General features: G+C 41.5%; 1 protein-coding gene across 1 annotated transcript in view; it reads left to right on the forward strand.

Annotated features, from left to right (window-relative positions):
* The window catches only part of CCDC138 (coiled-coil domain containing 138), a 1,743,291-nt gene that overhangs the window by 443,689 nt on the left and 1,275,172 nt on the right, over nucleotides 1–24,430 (forward strand). The window contains exon 4 of the mRNA XM_044070994.1: nucleotides 17,046–17,167. Coding sequence (XP_043926929.1) covers nucleotides 17,046–17,167 — 122 coding nt within the window. The remainder of the gene's footprint in view (nucleotides 1–17,045; nucleotides 17,168–24,430) is intronic.

Below are 24,430 nucleotides of genomic sequence, written 5' to 3' on the forward strand. Positions count from 1 at the left end.
CATTTCTTCATAAATGTTTCCCCCTTATAATTAACCACCTTTCAAACAAGTCCTTCAATTTTCTACCCCTGCAATACACAATTACTGGTCCAGCACCTATTAGATCTCTAATTTCTCTTTCATACAGTAAAATTTGTCAATTATTCTGTATAATATGCCTGATGTTTGCTGTTAGTCCCAAATGTGGTGGCGAAGGAGCATGAATAGTTGCTCTGATTTACAGATTTAATACTTAGAGGCTCAGTACCAGCTTCAATAATTACATCACTTGTTTCATTAATATCAACTTCCACTGCCAACCTAACACCCTTCCATCTTTAAAGATGGGTTCAAAATGACCACTTTCTCTTTTATTAATGACTTCCAACATAATCTCATAAACAAATGAGTATGGGTAACCTTGCTTTAAAAATATACCTTTCAATGTCTCACATTCTTCTAAAAATAACTCAAATGTTGACACCATTCTTGCCGCCCTCACAAACTGTCCTTTAACAACTGCTTGCTTCTGCTTGAATGGGTGGGTGTTTGAAAAGTTTAAAAATAATTTTTGAGTATGTCTCTTAGTGACAAATCTCCTATTTGCCATGTCTTTACTCAAGTGCATATATAAAAAAGAGATTTCTTGCTCATCCACACAGTGGGAAAATTTCAAAAATTGCGTTCAAAAACTCCTTAATTTGAGACCTTTCCATAAAATAAACACGTCATCCAAAAACCATGTATACAGTTGGCAGTATTGGTAAAAAGCAGAATTAAACAAAAACAAATGATCTCATTGCAGCATAAGTGTTAACATAAATTCTGCCACATGCTGCACCCATAGCAACTCTTCTCTCTGCAAAAAATATTTATTCTCAAAAACAATAGTTATTTCTTAAAACCATTTCCAAAAGGTGTTCTAACAAATTAATTTCCATTTGCAGCACCCCCTTCTCATCTAAATACTCACAGAACCATTCCAAACCAACATTATGTGGAATGACTGAGTACAGATCCCTTACAACTTTGATAAACACATACTCTTCTTTAAACTCAATGTCATTCAGCTTATTCTTTAAACTCAGTGTCATTCAGCTTATTCAAAAAATCCCGAGTCCTTACAAATTACTGGGCTCCTCTAAGACCAATTTTATTTTATTTCTTATATCAATACACTTAGCTAAGGGGTGAGTGATAGAGCCCCTTGCATCTACTATGGGGCACATCGGGGGTTGCTCTACATTCTTGTGTAATTTGGGTACCTGAACAGTAATACACAATTTTTGAAATTTTCCCACTGTGGATGAGCAAGAAATCTCTCTTATATATACACTTGAGTAAATATGTGACAAATAGGATATTTGTCAGTATAATTTTTCGAAGAGAGACTTACTCAAATGTTTTTTTTTACACTTTTCAAGCATCCACCCATTCAAGCAGAACTGAGCAGTCATTAAAGGACAGTTCATGAGAGGCAAGAATAACCTCTCTTGACCTGGATGATATGCCCTTGCTTATGAGGTGCACTTTGTAGAAACTTTCCTTACCACTGTGTAAACTTCATGGTCAAAGTTCAGATTGCTATCAACCTGTGTTCACAAGTCTTGCACCACTGGGTTGTAACACAGAGGGGTACTGTCAGTATTGTAATTTATAGGGAGTTCAGTTTTGCCAAAGGGAATAATGCATTTTTTTGCATTTTGTTTTAGATCATGGCTTTGGCACCAATCCTTTGTTTGTGTTACCCCTTCTTGTAGAAGACTGACATCGTTGGAGGACTCTGTGATTGCTCCCAGTTTACAATCATCAGCAAACTTCATGAGCCAAAGGCCGTCTACTTTGGCCCGGAGTTCTGAGAAATAGATGCAAAACAGTAAGGTGCCCAGCACAGATCCTTTTGGTACTTCCTGGTGATGGGTATACTGATGGAGATGGGGTCACCAAGTTTTTCAATGTGTGTTCTTTTGATGAGCCAAATGGCTACCCATTTAGTAACGCAAGGGGTAATCCCTATCTGAGAGATTTCCCAATGAAGCCAGAGTGGAGAATTGTCAGAAGCACTGGCAAGGTTGAGATAGGCTGTGTGCTCTGTCTTACTTTCATCCGTGGCTTTGGTGGCATTCTCAAAGAAGTCTACGACATTTAATAAACATGATCTACCCTTAACTAAGCCAAACTGGGTTGGGTCCAGCGTTTCGAGGTCGCTTATGTCCGTGTTGATAAGGTCCATGAGAATTATTTTCATGGCCTTGCAGATGTTGATGGCCACCCCCCCCCCCCCTGTATGTAGGGAGGATTACTGTTGCTGTTCTCCATTCTGCAGTAACATAGCCAGTTTTCAAGGTATGATTAAAGAGAATGCCAATTGGGTCTGCTAGGTCTTGTTTTAGATTGTTTAGTGAACAGACTGGGATATTATCTGGTCCATTGAAGCCATGTTTTTGTCCTTTGCGAGCGCAGAGATGACGTGTTCTCTAGAGATACTAGGTAAGGAATGTTGTCATGTATGCTTTGGGGTATGGTACGTGGGGATAGGGGGTAAAGTTTGTGCTTGATCTCTTAGCTAGCACATTGGCAATGATTTTTTCCCTCAAGGAAAACATATTTTGAAGATAGTTGGGTGCAGCGGATTGAATCTCATGCCTGCTTCTCGAGATTCCCTGTATAGTGGAATAAATTCACTCCTCTTCTGTCTGGTGTACAGTGAGCAATCATTTTCTATGAACACTATGCTGTTTCCCACTTTTAATACTTTGTCTTTCTGCCACTGTTTTGTCAGAATCAACTTCTGCTGGTAATATTGCATCTTATTATTAAATGTTTGGATTGCTTTCTCGTAGCCAGGTTTTGGAGCATATACATGATGTGCCCTTTCAATTAACAACTACTGCTGTGGAGTCCAGTTTCTTATTTGTGCATTCATAAACTTAATACAGTCTGTTTCTTCCAGCTTCCCTTGTATAGCAGAAAATCGTAGGTTTTCCATATGTGCTCTGTTCTCCAATTCTGTTACTGTTTTGAAACATTTTTTTCTTGAGCAGTCTCATATTCCTTCAGCCTTTTCTTCATTTCGACCTCTGATTTTTGGAGTTTTATCACCTCATGTGAATATCTACAATAGATATAAAAAGTGTACACACCCCTGTTTAAAATGCTAGGTTTTTGTGATATAAAAAATGAGACCACAATAAATCATTTCAAACCTTTTACCACCTTTAATGTGACCTATAACCTGTACAATTCAGTTGAAAAACAAATAAATCTATTAGGGGAAAAAATATAAAAAATAAAAAACGTACACTATGCTGGTTCATAAGTGTGCACACCCTTAAACTAATACTTTGTTGAAGCACCTCTTGATTTAATTACAACATTCGGTCTTCTTGGGTACACACTTGCCATCAATTAAAGAGACTGATTAACCACAAATAAACTTCAGCTGTCCTAGTAGGATTTTCCTGACATTTACTCAGTTGCCTGATAAAGCAAAAGCCATTGTTCACAGAGAGCTTACAAAGCATCAAAGGGATCTCATTGTTGAAAGGTATCAGTCAGGAGAAGGGTGCAAAAAAATTTCCATAGCATTAGATATACCATGGAACACAGTGAAGACAGTGATCAAAAAGTGGAGAAAATATGGGGCAACAGTGACGTTGCAAAGAACTGGATGTCCCTCCAAAATTGATGAAAAGACGAGACGCAAACTGGTCAGGGAGGCTGCCAAGAGACCTACAGCAACAATGAAGGAGTTGCAGGAATTTCTGGCAAGTACTGGTTGTGTACTACGTGTGACAAAAGTCTCCTGTATTCTCCATATGTCTGGGCTGTGGAATAGGGTTGCAAGACAGAAGCCCTTTCTTACACAGAAAAACATCCAGGCATGGCTAAAATTTGCAAAACAATACATAGTCTCCCAAAAGCATGTGGGAAAATGTGTTATGGTCTGATGAGGCCAAGCTTGAACGTTTTGGCCACAATTCCAAAAGGTATGTTTGGCGCAAAAACAACAGTTCACATCACCAAAAGAACACTATCCCCATAGTGAAGCATGGTGGTGGCAGTATCATGCTTTGGGGTTGCTTTCCTTCAGCTGGAACTAGGGCTTTAGTCAAGGTGGCGGGAATTATGAACAGTTCCAAATACCAGTCAGTTTTGGCCCCAAACCTTCAGGTGTCTGACAGAAAGCTGAAGATGAAGAGGAAGAGGAATTTCACCTTTCAACACGACAATGACCACAAGCATACATCCAAATCAACAAAAGAATGGCTTCACCAGAAGATAAAGTACTGGAATGGCCCAGCCAGATCCCAGACCTAAATCCAGTAGAAAATCTGTGAGGTGACCTGAAGTGGGCTGTGCACAAGAGATGCCCTTGCAATCTGACAGATTTGGAGCGTTTTGCAAGGAAGAGTGGGCAAATATTGCCAAGTCAAGATGTGCCATGCTGATAGGCTCCTACCCAAGAAGACTGAATGCTGTAATTAAATCAAAAAGTGCTTCAACAAAGTATTAGTTTGAGGGTGTGCACATTTGTGTAACCAGCTTATTGTACATTTTTTTATTTTTTATATTTTTCCCCCAACAAATTTGTTTGTTTTTCAATTGAATTGTGCAAGTTATAGGTCACATTAAAGGTGAGAAAAGTTTTGAAATGATTTATTGTGGTCTCATTTTTTTATATCACAAAAACCTGGCATTTTAACAGGAGTGTGTATACATTTTATATCCACTGTATTTAAAGCTTCTAACTTTTTTTCCAACCTTTTGTTATTTGAGTTGATATACTCCCATCAGTGTTTCATTTATTTTAATCAGGTTTGTGTGCAGTTGTCTTATACTTTCCAGTAGGTTACTGGAATTCATGTCTGGAGCGTGCACTGCATTTTGCTGAATAGCTGCAGTACTCTTCACAGTCGGTGTTTTGTTTTTTACAGCCTTTGTAGCTGATTTTCTTTCAGCTCTTCTTTATTTCTTTTTTTCCTGGCAAGTTACTGCAATTTACCCAGAAATTGAAGTCCACTGGTTTTCTCTACTGAGTTTCTATTTTCACACTGGGAGAGCTAGAATTAAGCTGTTACTCAATGTTTAGCCATCAAGGAAGTCCCACTTCCCTATCAAGGATTGATAGAGTATAGCTTAAGAGAAAGAAATAGGTGGATCCTAAGCGAAAGACCATCACTGGTAGTCTTTAGTAGAATCTATAACAGAAGCTGGTGTTAAAAAAAGGAGCAAGTAGTAGGCCATATATAAAGTATTGCATTGTGACTATAGGAATCAATCAGAGGAGGTTGGAAAGGATTGGGAACATTGATTAGATAAGCAATTCACAACAAAATAATGGGAGGATACATGTATGGTTCCTAAATATGCAACAAAGTGTAGAAGGTTTAGGATCTTTGCTTGGAAGTGTTCGTTTTGAATATAGAAATACTTATGCAGACTCCAAGGAATTTTTCCACAGGTAGATTGCAACTGTTGAAGGTGTGATGGAGAGGAAAGAGTTAATTAAGAAAATATATTTTGGGAGTGTAATGTTTTGGTAGAATCTAAAAATCCCCTGCAGACTGCTCCGTCAAAAATACTGGGGCGCAAATTGGTGTAACCAGGGAACAGATTTTTTGAGCTGTGATACAGAATTGGAATTGCCTAGACATACTATGGCCTCAATGAGATTAATTATGGTGGCTGCCAAAAAAGTAATAACAAGAAAATGAAAATCATAGTCTAAACTTGCTGTTGTAGAGCTAAAGAATATAGTAACAGAGATAAAATAACTGGAAATAGGATCTTTATGAAAGTGTATGAGCAAAGTACATAGAAAAAATGGAAATTGTGGGAACAGTACATGCAGAATAATGTTTTGCAAGTGGAGTGAGGTTTAAGAGAAGACGGGAGTTGAATGAGCTATGTAATTGACTGGCAATGACTATATAAATTTTAAGTGATGCATAATGTTTGCAATTGAAAATATATCAGTATGGTCATTGTTCCCCTAAATATCGCCTACTCCAAGGTGATCTCTGCCTAACATATAAAGCTATGTCAAACCCAGAGCTGTTGGACATGCTACACCTAAAGAAATCCCAATCCCTCTGAGCTACAGGCTGTAGGGACCTAAACCTGGTCACCACAAAAAACAGGACATGCTGGAGGGATAGATTCCTGTCCCAGAGACTTCCCATACTCTGGAACAGGCTACCCATCTATGTCAAGCAAAGTTCTTCATTAGCACTCTTCAAGAAAAATCTTGATGAGTGGATGGGAAATAGGAAATACACCCCGGGGATCACTTCTGTGTTTCTGCTCGACAGTGGCACAGGAAAATAACTTTCTTGGGTGGTGCAAGCCAGGGAATCTTGTTGGCTAGGCTTACGTAGGCCCTTGGGCCGATAGCTTTGTACCTACCTATGAGCCTATGGTTTGTTTTCATAGATATAAATGTATGATTGGCTATGCCAAAACTGATAATTCAGTAAAGTGTTTTTTGTTTAAAAAAAAAAAGAGAAAAAGGGTTATTAGAGCCAAAGATAAAGCCTGGAAATCTTGACTTCATAATAACACAAAGGAGACCAATTTATTTTATTTTATTTTATTTATTGACATTTGTTTACCAGAATAGTTTGTCTAGGCCCAAAGTATCCATTTTCAGTGGAGACCCATTGAGAAAAGGTCTAGATACAACAGTAAGCAAAAAGTAATACAATTATTCATGAATTATAAAATACAAATAAATGGAAGAGACGCAACATGCAAGAAAACTTCAGAATAACTGTTATACTTATTTTTTGTCATGAAAGCATAGTGGAGATAATAAATAGTGGAGATAATAAATAGCAGAAAAACATTTAACAATCTCTTTTCCTTTGAATTTTTGAAGACTAGAAGCATGACATGAACGGTGAGCGGAAGAGTATTATGGTGGGTAAGACTTCACCCTGGAGTGCAACCCTCATAGCCAAGACTTCGCTAAGAATTATTTTAGTGCGAGTTTGAAGACAAGATGGTTTGCGTTGGATCTAATGACAAGGGTTAAGAATTCCAACCTTTAGCTACAGAGTGTGATTAGAAGCTGTCCCTGCTGCTCTCTCTTGTTTATTACAGCAATTACAATCATTTCCTGTCCCCACTTTAACCAATAAAAAAAAAAAAAAAAAAAAACTTAAGTGAGCTTTGCAACCACATCAAAAAATCAATCTGATCTCACTACACCTCAATCTAGGATACCCACACTAAAAACCACAAACATTTCTGTTCCTCCATTAACAATTTATTAAATTCAGGCCACCCAACCCCTTCTGCCAGCAAACTTATTTCTACCCGTCTCAACTCATACGTCAAACCTTCAGTCACCTCTCTTGTAAACAACCATCCACATACCCCTCTTTGCATCCCCACAAAACTATACTCTAAAATTTCTATCTTCCACATCTACCCATTTCCCATCTCTAACTTGAAAAAATTACTTTAGAAGCTAAAAAACACTTCACTTGCTGCTGAAAATCTTCCTTCACTACACATTAGCATGGCTGCCAACTTGTTGGCATTCTCTATGTCTAACCTCATAAGTGGATCTCTCCGTGAAAACTATGTACTTATTATCTGGAAAAAGTCACTCCATCACTCCACTGAATTCTGTAATTACTACCCTATAGCCCTTCTTTCTGTACTATCAGTAATCCTCCAAAGTATATACAATCTCAACTTCTCAAACACTTGATAACAATATCCTTTCCTGTGTCTAACCCAGCTTCAGGCTACACCACACCACTACCACAGCTTAATCTCACTCGTTTTATCAATCTCCACAGACAGTCGAAACTTTGTTTCCTCTGTACTGCTTGACTTATCTAAGGTGTTTGACACTAAATCCCATCAGATTGTTATTTGTAAGCTATCTTCACTAGGACTTTATTCCCCTTTCCTCTCCTGGTTCTAAAGCGATTTTTCTAATGGGTTACATGTGGCAAAATGGCCTAAAGAGCCATCACCATTCTTCCCCATCTCAGTTCGAGTTCCACAATGGGCCACATACTCCTTAACATTTTTAAACCCATCACCTCTTCAAACAGTCCTATTGAACTTGTGTATGCGGTGCTATTATTGATGATCACCTCAATTTCAATATTCATATACAACAAGCTTTCAGAAAAACTGGACTCACAGAAAACACTTTTTAACCAAAAATGTCAAAAAAGAGCATCTGAAGTAGTTAACTTCATTTGTTCATCAACCTGTGGGTATCGGATCCGAGCCGGCAGCTTTATTCAGCTAAGATCCGAGCTCCAAGCTCCTCCCTCTTACACATAACCCCCTGCCATCCTCCTCAGTCCTCAGATCTCATTTGCCGCGGCTTATTAAAGCAACTAGAATGAGTTCCAGGCGTTGGGTTTCGTGAGTTTTTGAAGAAAATTTCCTCTGTTTTTTTACCAAGTTTTAATTTAACTGTTAGCGAGTGAGTGTTGTTCCCTTTTGTAGTTGTTTTAGCCAAGTTTTTGTGGTAAATCTTTATTTTTTTCTCTGTTTACTAGTCTCCCTCTTCCTGTGTGTGTGAAGGTGTGTTTGGGTTAGGCCCTTGTTACAATTATGGCCTTGGCCCCCAAAACTTTCTTCTCTAAATGCACCGAGTGTGGCCATAAGCTATCCCCAGCGGATGGCCACACTCTGTGTGTTATCTGCCTTGGGGTTGACCACCTTTCTTTGGGCTGCATGATTTGTGCAGCCTTTAACCCCAGGGCTTTGAGGGATAGGAGGTCGAAGCTGATTCTGGCTGGACTTCTGCCCCCGGACTCTGCTTCGTCCTCTTCTCCCTCGGCGGCACCGGCTGCTACCGCAGCAGTTCCAGCCGCCATCCCTACTCCCCTGGCCGGGACTCACCCTCCCACCAAGGCTCAGGAGGAGAGGGAATCTAGGATGGAGAGGAAAAAGGACAGGCACCACAAGCGGCGAGCCAAAGCTTCCTCTTCGGCTCCGCCAGCGAAGCAGCTAGTCTCTTCTAGGGCCTCAGGGCCTTCTCCTTCCCGGCTCCATTCTCCCTGTTTTTCTCTGGGGCCGGAGGAGGAGGAGACCCGGTCACCTTCGAAGTCTTCGAGGCGTCACTCCAGGCCTGTCTCAGTGGCCTCGTCAAGGTCTGCAAGAAGCTTGTCAGATGTAGATATGGACCGGATGATGCGTAGGTTTCTCCAGGCCCAACTGCAGATGGGAGTGATCCTGCCTCCCCCCCCCCTTTTTTGCCCCGATTGCTCCTTCTCTGACCCACTTCCGGGGTTCGGAGCCGTCGGATCCAGGCAGCATCGGAGCCGGGGGAGGCTCGGTGGAGATAGTACTCCCTTCTTCGGCTCCGACCGTACCCTCGAGCTTATTGGGTCCGTTTTCGGATCCGAGCTCTCGGAGCCGTGAGCTGAGCTTCGGATCTGGAGGTGTTAGTGTGTCTTTGGCTCCGTCTCGGTCGGAGCACACTGGCCCTTCGAATCCGAATGCATCGGCGCCAGCTCCGGTCCGCACCTCGGATCCGAAGGGGCTGCTCTTGGAGCTTAGAGCAGTTCTCCTTCGGCGTTCGATGTTGTGGAGAGGGATTTGTCAAGGGACTCGCCCCAGGCTCCTGCTGCAGTTCCACCCACCACTCCCTCTCAGATGGGCCTACCTTCCATCACCCGGCCCCAGGGACAGCCTGCGCCTACGTCCAAGATGGTTTCCTTAGAGGAACAGGACGTTGTTGGTGAGGCATCCTCGGACAGCCCCCTCGAGGACGTTCCTCACAAAAGTAAGTGCAAGAGGAGGCACTTGGACTCACCTGAGTCCCTGACAGAGGACACTGACTTAGAGGAAGGGGAAGTTTCCCCAAGGTCACCCTCCCGTGGATGTCTCCTTCGTAGACATTATGGAAATGCTTCGTATTAGAGGGGGGGTGGTCAGCCCAAAAGTCTTCCTCCGATGAGTCCGCGTTTCTGGAGGCGTTTGACGCAGGCCCATCTACCCCTTGGGTGTCCCCTCCAGCCGATCCCCTGGTAGATCTGATTACTACCAGGGCATGGAAGGAACCGGACACTGTGGAGCCCATACCAAAGAGACCTGACAAAATTCTTAGCCCACCCACAGACAGGATGGTTTGGAGCAAGGGTGCTCCAATAGATGCCATGTTGGTGGCGGCTGCCACCAAGAAGGAACTGGCCCACCCGACAAGGAGTCTCGGACGATGGACCGCATAGGGAAGCAGATGTTTGCTTCAGCCACCTTCTCTGTAAGGTCGCTGAACTACATGGCACATGTCATACGACTCCAGGAATATGCAGGATCGCCCCCAGAGTCCATGTTGGCTGAGGATAAGAAAGTATTCCATTATTCCAGTCCATTTCGAATACTTCTATGCGTCTCCTTTCCCATGCCATGGAAGGAGCTGCTAGAGCTAGTGGAGTAGAAATTGTCTTACAGCGGCATGCCTGGCTCCGCCTCTGCAACTTTGCGGAACCCTTCAAGGCGTCCTTCGCAAATGCCCCTTTTGACAGCTCTTCACTGTTTGGCAAGACCGTCCGCGACACGCTGGTCCAGAGCGAGAAAGATGGGAAGACGTCTGCCGTCGGAATCCGCTTCTCGGCTCCCCAAAGGTCCTTCTCCAGGAACCAAAGGGGACAAAAGAAGATGTGGTTCCGGAAGTCTCAGCAGTCCCGTTTCGCTCCGGACCCCTTGTCCTTCAGAGGCAGAGGAGGACAGGGTGGACGCCGGCCCAGAGGCAGAGGGGGTCCGAAGAATTTCGGGTTGAGAGAACCCTTTTTGGATCAGCCCATGCAGCAACCCTGAGGGGTTACCCAACTGCTCCACTCTGGAGGCAGTCGGGGGGGGGGGGCACTTCTCAAGGCACCTAGCAGTTGGGAGTCCATCACAACGGATCGCTGGGTGCTTCAAATCATATCCAGAGGTTACACTATCCCTTTTCTGAATCGTCCTCTCAGACCCCGGAGCCTCTCTGATGTCCCACCCAATCGAAGGGAGGCAGCAGCCACAGAAATAAAGCAGCTGCTAGAAAAAAGAGCAATCCAGCCTGCCCCCCAAGACCAGTCTGGATCAGGCTTCTACTCCAGGTTCTTTTTGGTGCCAAAAAAGACGGGGGACTTAAGACCAATCCTCAACCTGTCCCTTCTGAACCTAGCGGTCGCAAAAGAAAAATTCTGGATGAGCACCATTCAATCCATTCTCCCACTCCTACAGGAGAATGACTGGATGTGCTCTGTAGACCTCAAGGATGCGTACTACCACATTTTAATGGACAGACGATCCAGGAGGTTTCTCCACTTCCGGCTGGGAGCCAGTCACTATCAGTTCAGGGTCTCCTTCCCTTTGGTCTCACCACAGCCCCCATGGTGTTCACCAAAGTGATGGCAGTTGTAGCGGCCCACCTGAGGGGATACAGGTCTTTCCGTACCTACATGACTGGCTCCTGACCGCCCCCAACAGGCATCTACTCTGTTCAGCCAGGAATTACTTCCTTCACTTGGCCTCTCATCTGGGAATTTCTATCAATCTCAAGAAATCCTTCCTTCAGCCAACTCAGACCTTAGATTTCATAGGAACCAGATTACTCTTATACACTTCAGCAAAGTAATTCTCAATACAAGTCACGTACTGTCTTCTACCCCATTGCCCTTAACTGCCAATTTTTACTGCCTCTACTCAGAGTTGGGCAATTTTTTCATTCCAGCAAAATCCCATCTCATACTTCACTACAACTTTATTCATCTCTATCAGCTAACAAATATGTATATGTGTGTGTGTATATATGTATATATATATATATATATATATATATATATATATATATATATATATATATATACATACACACACACACACACATATATATATATATATATATATATATATATATATATATATATACACTACTTGCATATTCCTCACCTCCTGTCTACTTACTGCTCAATATCTCACACACTTTCTCTCATTCTCCTGCACCCAGTGTTTATAAATGTTCTTAGTTGACATTTTATATCTCAATGTGTATACCAGTTTGTCGTGTATTAACATATTATGAATGTATATATTACTGAATGTAGATTTTCTGTACTATAGCTGCCTTTCAGTTATTGTCTGTACATATTGTAATTTTAAGCTTTACATTTTCCTCTGTTGTGTAAAATTGCCTATTTTGTAACTGTAGCTTTTCTACCCAGGTTTCTTTCTGCTGAAAACGGACTATCACAGCCTAATCTGACTACCCTAGTTAACAAAAGCGGTAAATAAATATAAAACACAAGTTTATCACAACAAATAATAGATTCGCACTTGGCTTTGCAGTTCAGAATGAAAAAGAAACAGTACCTTCGTTTACTCTGCATCAACTATTTTCAGTCCACACAGCCTGCGCAGGAAAAAGGCTGCTTTTTTATAATATTCCCAGCCTGTAGGCCTCAACTAGGTCATAGTTCCAGCTCTTACAGTCCAGGTGATTCCTTCTCACCTCTGGATTCCATAATGTTCTCCTCTGTTCATTCTCTTAAACCTCCATGTTAGGTGGTTAATAAATAGTTTTACTAACACTGCAGGGACTTCTTATTATGAAAGCATCTTTAAAGGCACTTGCAACTTTTTCATTGCAGGGACTGCCCCACACCCACCACATCCATGAATGCACATGCCTTCATATGTGGAACAGAGGAGGTACCATTATTGGCTTGGGCAGTCAGTGTGTGCCCTTCGCTGTCCTGGCTTCTGCTTTTATGTCCTTGGCCTTCTGTTTCTCAGCACCTGAACAGCAGACATTGCCATGTGGTAGACGCCTCCCTCTCAGGTTAGGCACAACCTATCCCTGTTAATACATTTAGTTATCTGGGCTGCTAATAGAACCCAGGTTGTCTGGGTCGTAGGGCTTAGCCTTCTTTGCCACTGGTCTGACAGCAACAACTTGCTTTTGATACTTGGCTGTGTATTCTACTGAGGGTTTTTCAGAGAGATGATGAATGGGTCTTTAATGGTACTGATTTCGTGAACTTGTGACGACATGTTTTAGGTACTCTCTCTTTAACTTGCAGCATATGGATGCACTGTGAATGCAATGAGTGACATAAAAAGATAAAGTATAATGTTTATTTATTTTATTTTTATTTTACATTTGTTGTCCGGGATGGTCCAGCTGGATACATGTCCATTTTCAGTGGAGGCCCGGGGAGAAAAGCTTCATACTATACACTACATACATACTACAAAAACTTTATCATATATATAACTTTTTACAATTTCCATACAGACTGACATTCTTTAAAAGGATATAACATCACTTGGTTCCACAATTTAATACAGAGCTACTGGATTATTAACCAAATAACTAAGATATAGTCACTTAGAGGCAAGAAGTCCTCAAAAGGTGCACATTTGAGGGGGTGGACGTTAGTCAGGGGTAAAGCAAGGACATAGCCATCGTGTTTTAAAGAGTTGTATAAGATTTTTCTTAAATTGGGGTAATGAGGGCTCAGATGTTAGGTCAGTAGGAAGTGAGTTCCATGTTTTGCCAACAAAGTTGGCGAACAGAGGCTCCCCAGCTGAGTTTTTAGATTTGTAAGTGTAAACTAACATTTTGTTGGCAGATCGGAGAGACCTGAGGTTCTGGTAGGGGATGATAAGGCTTTTAAGAACAGGAGTGTGTTTGGGCTTGTAGAGAGTCTTATGGGCAACAAACTAGTTGGTTGACCTTAAGTAGGTTAGGTAGTTCAAGCCACCCAAGTTGATTAAGGTTGAGACAGTGGTGGGTTCTATAGGCTGTACCAGTGGCAAATCTGGCAATGTGATTATAGCAGCTAGCGTATTTGTTCAAGTCAGTTTTAATCAAGTTTGTGAATAAGGGGGAGGCATAGAGTAGGGAAGAATGTAGCTGAGTGCGGCGATAACAGTCCTAGCTAGGGGAGTTAGTAAGGGTTTGATCTTGTAGAAAGAACCAAGTTTTTTATTAACTGTTTTAATCGTATGGTTAATATGCAAGCCAAACGTAATGTTATTGTCAACTATTACACCTATGAGCTTGGTTGAGGGATCTGGAAAAAATAATGGTGCCGTTATTAGATTTTATGGTGAAGGTTGGTCTGGTAGACCTTTGAGATGGAGAGAACAGCAGCAACTTAATTTTGTTGGGATTTAACATGAAACCGCGATTAAGAAGCCAGTTTTCAACTGTATTAAAATCATTTTGGGATATAGACTGCAGCTCTCTTGGGGATGTGGCTGAGCATATAAGAATTGAGTCATCCGCGTATTGAATACAGGTAGCGTCCAGGATTACTTTGTGCAGATCGTTAATAAATATAGAAAATAAAAAAGGTCCTATGATGGAGCCCTGAGGGACTCCTAGAGTGATAGGTAAAAGGGTAGATAGGTTATCCTTCCATAGGACTTGCCTGTTGCCTACCATTCAGGTATGATTGGAACCATTGGATAGCTTACGTGTCTAGGGAAATGGATTTCGGTATTTGTATAAGTAGCTTGTGGTTTACCATGTTGAAGGCCTTGGAAAGGTTTAAAAAAATGTCTGAGGAAAGTTTATTATTATAATTTCGGTTTTGATTTATGACGTTAGTGAAGGAGAGAAGGGCAGTGGAGGTACTATGGTGTGGTCTAAACCCATGTTGAGAGTTTATCGGGAGCTTGTTAATGATAAGATGGTTCAGGAGTTGTCTATGTATACATTGTTCCATAATTTTGGCTAGAGGAGACAGGATAGCTATGGGTCTGTAATTTGAGAGCTCAGTTGAGCTGCCTCCTTTATGGAGTGGGATAACATGGCATATCTTCCAGATGGAGGGGATGGAAGCTTCAGTTATGGTTCTGTTGATCAAGATGGATATTGGGTATGCTACAGCACTGGCTGCTTTTTGTAAATACTCTGACAGGAGTAGATCTGCAGATAACATAGTTGGTTTTAATTTTTTAATTTAGTTTTCTGATAAATGATGTTGGGACTGGTTGAAAGTTAAAGGTAATTTGGGCACTGGATGTTGTAGTAATTGGATATGGGCAGCTGTGGGATAGTTGGCTAGCTAGATGCTGAATAGTTTCTGTAAAGAAGCTATTGAAGGTATTGGCAACCTCAGCTGGAGGTTTGTCATTAGAAGTTGAGGGGGTAGGGGTGGTGGATTGTCCTGGGTGGAGAAGTTTATTTATGCCTTCCCAAAATTGTTGGGGCTTATTTCTGTGTTTCTGTTGTAGGTGGCAATAATAGTTTCTTTTTGTCAGTCATAACAGATTTTTTTGTCTCGTTTCTTAGCTGCCTATATCTAAGTTGATCAGTAAGGGCTTTAATGGTTCGCCAAGTGGCCCAGGCCTTATTTCTAAGTGAAATTTTTTTGTCTGGTTTCTGCTGAAAGCCACGGGGCAACTTTTGTTGTAGTTCTGATAGAGCATGCTGGTATGTGGGTGTCTAAAGTGGCTAGGAATTTGCTATAAAAGTATTTTACAGCTACTTCTAGTGGGAGAGTTTTATAACTGACCAATTACACTGTTTAAGTTCATTTTGGAAATTAGTGAGGTTAAAATTTTTCTTGTTCCTAATTGTTTTATAAGCAGGTTAGTTAGGGATGGCTCACTTATATCGTCAGGTAGAGTTCCTGCTTTGTACATGTGGGGATGATTATTGATAAGTATCCAGTCTAAAGTAGTTTCTTTATTGTTGGGTTTAGTTATCCTAGTGGGGGAAGATATGACCTGTGTGAATCTGTAAAGATTGACATGATATACAGGGGTTCAGAGGAACAGGAGTAGCAGTCTATGTTAGTCTCTAAGAACAATGGTTTCTTGGGGATAGTTATTTGACAGCCAACATAGTATATCTAAGATTTTTATGTTATTACCTGGGGGACTATAGACACAGACAATGTATATGCTTTTATTTTTATTGATAATTAGCTTAGTTATAATGATTTCGGCCTTGTCAACTTGTAATGATAGTGGGGCGACATTGGACATCTCTAGTGAGGTTTTATAAAGCACAGCAGTACGGTCAAGCCTAAATATGTTGTACCTTGGTGGTATAACTTCATTGTCTGAAGTGGATGGTTTTAGCCAGGTTTCAGTGAGACATATAATACCTGGGGAAAGGTAATGTAGTAGGGCATGAAGATGGTGAACCTTATTATTTATGCTTCTAATGTTTAGATGGCTAACCAGGAGTGAGTTAGGAGGTTTGTTTAATGTTTGAGTGTTTAGGGGAGAGGTAGTACTGGGGCTAGAGCCATTGTTCGAGGATGGGGCAGGATTTGGGTGAATGTCGCCATCCATTGTGAGGTTCTATTGAGATTCAATGGACAACTTCAAAAATTTTATAATTAGATTTTGGTATTTTTTGGGTTTTGGATTGATATATTTTGTTCTAATGGGTAGGTGGTGGTGTATGTGTGAGTGGTTAGACATGAAGTGATTTCTCAAGTGATTTAACATATTTGTTACAGTCAGTGTGTTAGTTTGGCTTCTTGGGTAATGAAAACCAAAATAGACCTGATGTTCATAGGCAGTAAGTATGTAGGGGATAAGCAAGAGAGGTATTATAGCATACTTCAGCATTAATTTGCGTGATGAGAGCAGCTGCACCATTGTATAGATAGTAGGTGGTGCTCTGGGTATTGTTAGAAGAAGGTGAAATAAGATGAGTAGGGAGTGCCTTTATAATTACTCAGTTATTGCTAATTGGTTCTAAAAGAGTAGGGGTGTGGTTATAATACTATAAATTTAGCACCACTAGGGGTGTATGGTATTGGGGGCAGGATGGGGAAGCAAAGCAGGGCTTCACTAGACCATGAGGTTCTTAGGGTTTGTGTATGCTACGCAAGTCAAATTGCAAATTGAGGTGAATTCCTTTTCTAGTTTTACCTATTACCTTAGGTTTTAGTCCTTTATATAGCATTTATTTGCTGGTGTAATGCTTAAAGTTTAATTTTGCCAGTATAATACTTATAGTTTAAAGTTCACTAATTAAAAACGCAGCATTGCAAGTAGTGAAGAATGGGTAGCCTATGTGCATTAAACCGTGTATGTTTTTAAAATTCTTTGCGTCTGTGCTTATATTTATTTAGGTTTGGTAGAAATGCGTCTTACCTTCATGATCCCAGTACGTATTCAGATAATGAATCTAGTGATGACTGTTCTATAACTGAAAAAGTTCAAGATACTGGCACACTCCTTTATACTGAGGCAGGTAAGTTTTCAGAGAGTGTGTAATAAAACATATTTGAAGTTTTTTTGTTACTGTTTTTGTGAATATTTTGCTGCAAGCAGTGTATTTCATTTAGGGCCATACTAATATTTTAAGTGCCAGTAATAGTGGGTGGCATCTCTTGTCCCTTTTTACTGCTATCACTTATGTATGTTAGATCTGTAGTAATTCTTTTAGTTCAGAGCAAATGCATCTTTGTCTGCACCAGATACAGGGGTTTGAGTAGTTGTGCAAACTCAGATGAGCTGATTTGGTTGGTGAAGATGAGGGGATTGGTTTTCTGTCTTTGAAGGACAACTTTTTGTGGCTTTAAGAGGGTGAATTTGCCCACTTATGGAAATAATTCACAGCATGAAGTCATCTACACTTACTGGGAGTGTCTATAATTAAGTCAGAAGAAATGCTTGGACTGTATTTAGTGCTTTGCACAATTTTGTGAGTGCGTTAAGACAGAGAAAAGAAAAAAAACTTCATGGTCTCCATTGAAAATATAGTATTGAAGACCTTCTAGATCCATGGCTGTTTTATTCCACAAGATGTGGAAACTACATCACTTGTGGAAGTCACTGATGATGTGGATTAAGTGGCCTGTGGACAAGCTTGGAGTTGAAAGTCAACAAAAATAAATGGTATCATACAGGAATATTGCATGCTATGTTAGAATTGCAAAGATACACCACAAAATAAGCAGTCAGAGGGTAAAGCAGCAAAAGCAGTTTTAATCCATCATCTCTGTCTTGGTACCTCGGCAGTTCGCCTTCAATGGAATGTTAGAATTGCCCCATTTTTCTTAAATGCTGCAAGGTTTTCCTTTTAAAATGGAGGCCCCAGTTCACTGTGTTATGGTGGAACTGTATCATTTGTGGGAGGAGGTATTTTTTTTTTTTTTTATTTGTTGGAAGAAGTATTGACTTTGGGTTAAACGGCCTAAGGACAGATTTAAGGTTAAGGTCCAACAAAAATGCATGCCAAGTCTGTAGGAATTTTACCTGTTTAACTGCCATTTTCTTGTGTTATTTTTTTTATTTTCTCATTTAAACAGGGAATGTCACATAATGGCACAATTTTTTGTAGGAGACGTAAGGGTTCAGTTATAATTTTAAAATTCTATGTCATTTTGATTTTACTTGTAAATGCAAATAACCAATTCCATTGTGTAGCTTCTTACTGCAGTCATTATACAATTTGGAGATTTTGCTTCATGCTGTAAACAATTAGTTTCAGTGTATAGCTGCATGGTGGGGGAACGGAGAGTTAACAACCTGTGACACAATAAGGAAGATAGGGTTCCTTGCAGGCAGCTTTAAATGTGCATTTTTCTGTGGTTTTAGTGTTGCAGTCAATTTCAAAATGCTCTTTACTACATCCTGTTTGTTTTACCTGTTGATGGAAATGTCTTTCTATAGTACTGTTGCAGTATTTTTCACTGTAGAGATCTCCTGCCAAGGATAGCCCAACGTCCGGCCAGTATACCAAAGTATTTAGATCTTGTATGCATGCCATATGTCACACTTATTCTCCCTGTAAAGGTGACATACGGACATAGTTACCCAGAACTTCTTTGCTGCCAGTCCGAATGTCATGATTGCTCAGCGGTCTGTAAACCCTTTTGCTGTGCTGAATACCTAGCCATCAGATAAGTTCCCCATTGTTTTTTTTTTCTTTTTTCTTTGGTCTTGTTACACTGGCCATCTGGAGTTCATGTCATTTACGAAGGGAAGTGTCAGTGTGGGAGGCATATTCCCCATATGGATCATCATGAACAGTGTCTTTTTTGTCTGGTTGCTTCCTACGACCATGTGTCCTGTAGCATTTGCAAAGTGTTAATACCCTAGACTCTTAGAAGTCATTTGTCTTCCATGGCCGTCTATCTTGAGAACCAGAGGCTTAAGCTGTAAGCCCAAAGTAAGGCGGAACCTCCTAACCTGAGGTCCTCTTAAGCAAGAAGGCCAAGAAATCTTGGCCGGATTCTTTGGTTGAACAGCCTCCAATGGACATTTCTTGAAGTGGGTGAAAGCTCTGTAGGCTGTCCAATGTCTGTCTGATTCTTGTGCCATGACCCTGTTGAAGGCTGGTATAGATGCTTCTTTTCACACATCCTCCAAATCTTTGCAGGCATCTGCTCCAGAAATTGAGGGTGAACTGCAGTGGATCGTCTCTTAGAGCCCTAGAGGGATTCCACAGATTCTGATCAGGTAAGCGGTTCCAGATACTTTTACTGAATGTCATCAAGGGTCAGAACTTCTAGTGTTTGTTAGGGTTGATATCCCTACTAACAAAAAGTAGAAGACTAAGCATACTTGAATATGCCCTAAGGGTCCTCCAAGGGAATTTGCAGAGTTTACTCAGGGCCTGTTCAATGCCTTAATGGCCCCTGAGGCCTCCCCAAGGAGTTTCTGTGATTACTCCCCCCTTGGACTTCTACTCCTTCCAAACAAGCTAGAGAACCTGATTCTACAGATTAAGGTTCAGAGTCTGATGATGAGTCCCTTTCCTACTCTTCCCAGATGTCTTTGCCTTTAACTTATGGTTTTGATGAAGAAGAGTCTGTACACCCTGAGTCTCCTTTTGAGGAATTGTCTTTTGGAAACACCATAGCTAGAGTGATTGAATACTTTAAGTGGAACTCTTGTCAAATGTGTTATATCCAGAAAAGGCATTATAAGCTGCTTCAGGTGGATACTCCTAAACCATCTGGAGTTCCTCCTTGGCTGCCTTTTTAGACACCTTTATAGCTGCCTGTAAGTCTCTTGATTCTCAGCCTCCTGCTCCAAAATAACCTGACAGGTTCTTTAAGGTTCCTGAGGATTGTCCATTTTTATTTAAATGTCCTTCTGCTGACCCTGCTGTGGTGTCACTCTCCTCTGACAAGTCTTCTAAACCTTTGCTCTCTTTCAAGGTTTTGCTTTCAGATAAAGATAGTAGGGCAATGGATAGAATTAAGAAGGGTTATACTGCTTCTGCTTTATCCTTTTGGGCCATCAATTATCAGACCAACATGACTAGATATGTTCTGGCCTTGATTGCACAAACTTGTCAGATTATTTCCAATCTCCTTGATTCAGAAGCAAAATCTTCTGCTCTATCTCTTTTAGGTTCTATCTTTTGGGTGGCTCATCACTCTAGCAGGTGTAGCTATGATGTTGCTGTTGCATCTTTCAGAGCTGCTGCCTTTGGGTCTGTCATGAGCCATTATTCTTGCCTTTGCCTGCTGTCCTTACCTGAAGATATTAAGGCCAAGTTGCTGGATGCTCCTTTGTATAAAAAAATCTTTTTGGGACTGATGCTGATGATATGTTTGTCTCTTCAGGAAAAAGGTGAAGCCTTCCAGCATCATAAACATATTTTTGTATCCCTTATCCTTATGTTCCAAAGAAACTATCCTATTACATCTGCTTTAGTTCACGGGCAGCCTTGTCAGACCACCAGAAGCAGGAAGGGTGGTCAGCGAGCTCCTCCTAAGTCTGTTCACACTGCTGTGGCTCAGAAGCCTACTTTAGGTTGGGGGGTGGCTTAATGGCTAAGGTGTTTGCCTTACAAACACAAGGTGCAAGGTTTGAGTCTCACAAGGGATAATTGGCTATGCTTAAAATGGCTCGCAAGGGCAATTAGCTTGGTACTAAGCCATGAACTATTAATATATTATTCTTTATCAGACAAGCCAGCTTCTCTTTGATCCCTTGGCCATGTTCCCTTGTCCGTTTGACTGTCCTGTTGTCTTCCAAACTGGCATATCATTACTTCAGATTCTTGGGTTTCTGTCTTTCATCCATCAGGGTTACTTCATGGTGTGCAAGTCTCTCCCTCCTTTTTCAGGGATTCCCCAACCTGCTGTGGAACAATGTCCTCATTTTTCAGCGATTCTTTGGTACCTATTGGATCAGGGAACTATTCAACCTGTCCCCCCTCCTCAGTAGGAAAGTGTCTTTTACTCCAGGATGTTTTGGGTCCCCTCAAAAGGAGGGCACTTAGAGAACTATTCTGGATCTCTCCTTGCTCAATAACTGTTCAAACCCTGTTTCCTCTTATTCTACCCCAAGCTTTTCTATACCCCTGGATTTGAAGGATGCTATCCTTCATATTCTTATTCATCTTCTTTTCAGGAAGTTTTCATGTTTCTCTGTTTCCTCCTCCTGTTTTCAGTTTTCTGCTTTGCCCTTTGGCATCTCTGTTGCCCCAAGCATATTCACAAAATGCCTAGCTCCTGTGATTGCCTTTTGCAGGCTCTAAGGCATTCAGATTTTTCCTTATCTAGATGACCTGTTGCTTCAGGTGCCTTTGTCCAGTCACCTGTTACAGGACCTCAACTTTCAAAAGTCTGTCCTGACTCCCTCTGAGGACCATGTGTATTTGGGTTGCTGGGTTCAGACAGTACCAATGTTAGTCTCTCTTCCACCTACAAAAGTTCTGTCTTTGAGTGTCTTCTTCCTCTTCTCTTCCTGCTATTTCAGCCAGTGAGTTTCTTTGAGCCCTGGGATTTATGGCCTATTCTATTCCAAAGTTCCCTCTTGCCAGACTGCACATGTGAACGCTTCAATGGTACCTCAAATCAGTTTGGCTTCGGCATTGCCACCCACTGGATTTCAGTGCGTCTCTCCTTCCTTGTCTAAAATGTGACTTCATATGGTGGATTGAGCTATTTTCTCCTCAACCCAAGTCTGCTCTTTCAGCCTCTGGTTCCTTCTCAAAAACTATTCACTGACATGCCAGACATGGGGTGGGGGGCTTCCTGTGGTCATCTGAAAGTCCAAAGTCTTTGACCCCCCCCCATCAAAGGTCAGACCATATCAATATCAAAGAGATAACAGCTCTAATTCTGGCCCTCCAGACCTTTCACTCTATGCTGTCTCCGGGCCCTCTGAAGGTTTACATGAGCTGTTAACACAACAGTGATATGGTATGGCAACAAGCAGGGGAGCACAAAGTCTTCTCTTCATGCCTGGGATCTGGCTTTCAATTATCAGTTAACTCTTCTTGCAGTGTATATTCCCTTGGAGCACTGTTTAGTGGCAGACACCTTGAGCAGGTCCAAAACACAGGCTCATGAGTGGATGCTTCACAGAGATGTGTTTCTGGACGTAGTCCATTGGTGGGGTATTCCTCGGTTACATCTTTTTGCCTCCCGTCTGAGCTGACTGCTCCTTTGTTTCTGTTCCAAAGAGCCATGCAATCTAGCATGGAAGATGGGACACCCTTTCTTTTCCTTGCAAGGGGCTGTTTCCCTATGCCTTAGTCCCATTCCTCTACTTGCAAGATTCATACAGAAGATTCAGTTGGTCTCCCCAAAGATCTTGTTAGTGACTCCCCTTTGGCCAATACAACACTGGTGCCCCCTCTTAATGCAACTGGGCAGTGGCAATCATCACACGTTACCTCACTGGTTGGACCTCCCTACACAGGACAAGGAGTCACTCATCCAGCCTCACTTCAACTGACACTGTGGGTGATAGTGTTTTGATTCCTTTTAGTCAGGTAACTAATTTCTGATTATGTGCTCAGGGTTGCACAGGAGGCAAGAACATTTGCAATCAGAAAGTCATATGTCCAAATGCCTGGTGCCATGCTCATAACCAGGATCCTTTTCACTGGGATCCCCTGGTTCTGTCCAATTTGTGTGAGTGGCTCCAGTCTGGCTTGGACTATTCTTCAGTAAAGATGCATTTGTTAGTTATTTCTGCCCGTCTGTCATTGGATTCTCCTTTGGCTTCTTGCTTTGAGGTCAACAGTTAATCAGTCTAGTCACATTCCTTCCTTTTTTGCTTCTCTACAGTCTGCCTCTGAGAAGGTTCTTTATACCTTGGATCTGCATAGACAGCTCTGGTATAATTTGGATAAAACAAAGGCAATTCACAAGTCTGAATACCTTTTTGTTTCTTTTATCCTAGGACTTTGGGTTTGTCTCCAAGCAAACCATCTCCTCCTGGATATTTAAGACCATTTCCTTTTCTTATTCCTTTCATGGCAAACGTCTTTCTTCTGTAAATGCACATTTTAATAGGCCGGTTGCCTCCTCTGGTGTATTTTTCAAAGGTTTGGACATCAATCTCATCCTTGAGGCTGCTACTAGATCCTCTGTTCATGTTTTCGCTAAGCTTTCTAAACTGGACGTTATTTCCAGGGCCAGAGAAGGTTTTGCCAGAGCTAGTCTGCATAGGTTTGTAAAGAGCTCCTCTGTGCCTTCCTCCCAGCTGCCATTTTGGCTGTTGCACTATTCCTTATATTGAAAGAGTACAACAGTGGGATGGAAGGACATAGTACAGTTGTGTAAAATCTTACCATAACAGTGGATGTCCTTCCATACCACTGTTGCACTATTCCTTATATTGGATGAGTACAGCAGTGGTATGGAAGGACATAGTACAGTTGTGTAAAATCTTACCATAACAGTGGATGTCCTTCTGTTCACTATTGCAGTATTCATTACCTCCCTCCATCTCCCTCTTTCCTAGCTCTTGTCCCTGTGCTTTTGTTGTCCTCCTGACTGAGGGGCAGTTCCTTCCTCTTTCCTTCCATCATTTTCCTTTTAGATGTGCATGTACGCTCTTGTCCCCAAGGGTATTTTCCTCTGAGGCAAATCAGTTCCAAGTGTTTGCGACCATCCATCACATTTATGATTTAAGCCTTAAGTGGGGAGCATGTGTGTGATGTATGACACCTATAAAGTCTAAAGACTTTGGTAGGCTGACCAGATGTTGGGCTATCCATATGTAAAGAGTACTGCAGCAGTGAAGAAAAGAGCATCTACTGTTATGCTAAAATTTTATACTACTGTACTTTTTATTGTATTTTCCGGGATAGAAAATTATTCTTCTACGAGAAGTTTACATTTTAACAGACTGTTATGAGATTTAACTGTACTTTTAAAAGGGAGCATACTTTTTTCCTGACAGTTTAAAAGTTGTTAAAACAGCTGAAGACTAGTTTTTCTCTGGAAAATTGTATTTAATATACTTTTCCAGCCCAAAAATGTAAAATAGTGATGTTATTCGTGTTTCACTGTTGCAGCATTACATTTGGGGTAATCTGCTGGCAGGTTGCCCTCAGTCGGCCTGAATAACAAAGTCTTGGATCCTGCGTCGGTTGCTGTCTCCTCTTCCATGATGTCAGGTCGTCAGGGGTATAATACATGCAGCCAATGCCATTTTATTCAGTCTTTCTTGCCGCGCGGTGCCAGAAGCAGTTTGCAAGTGCCGGTCGGCCGACTCCTGAAATTTTCACATTCGAGTTTCAGAACCGAAGTCTTAA

Source organism: Protopterus annectens, chromosome 5.part0 (genome assembly GCF_019279795.1).
Source record: "Protopterus annectens isolate FY-2018-M chromosome 5.part0, PAN1.0, whole genome shotgun sequence".
In the NCBI taxonomy this organism is placed as follows: domain Eukaryota; kingdom Metazoa; phylum Chordata; order Ceratodontiformes; family Protopteridae; genus Protopterus; species Protopterus annectens.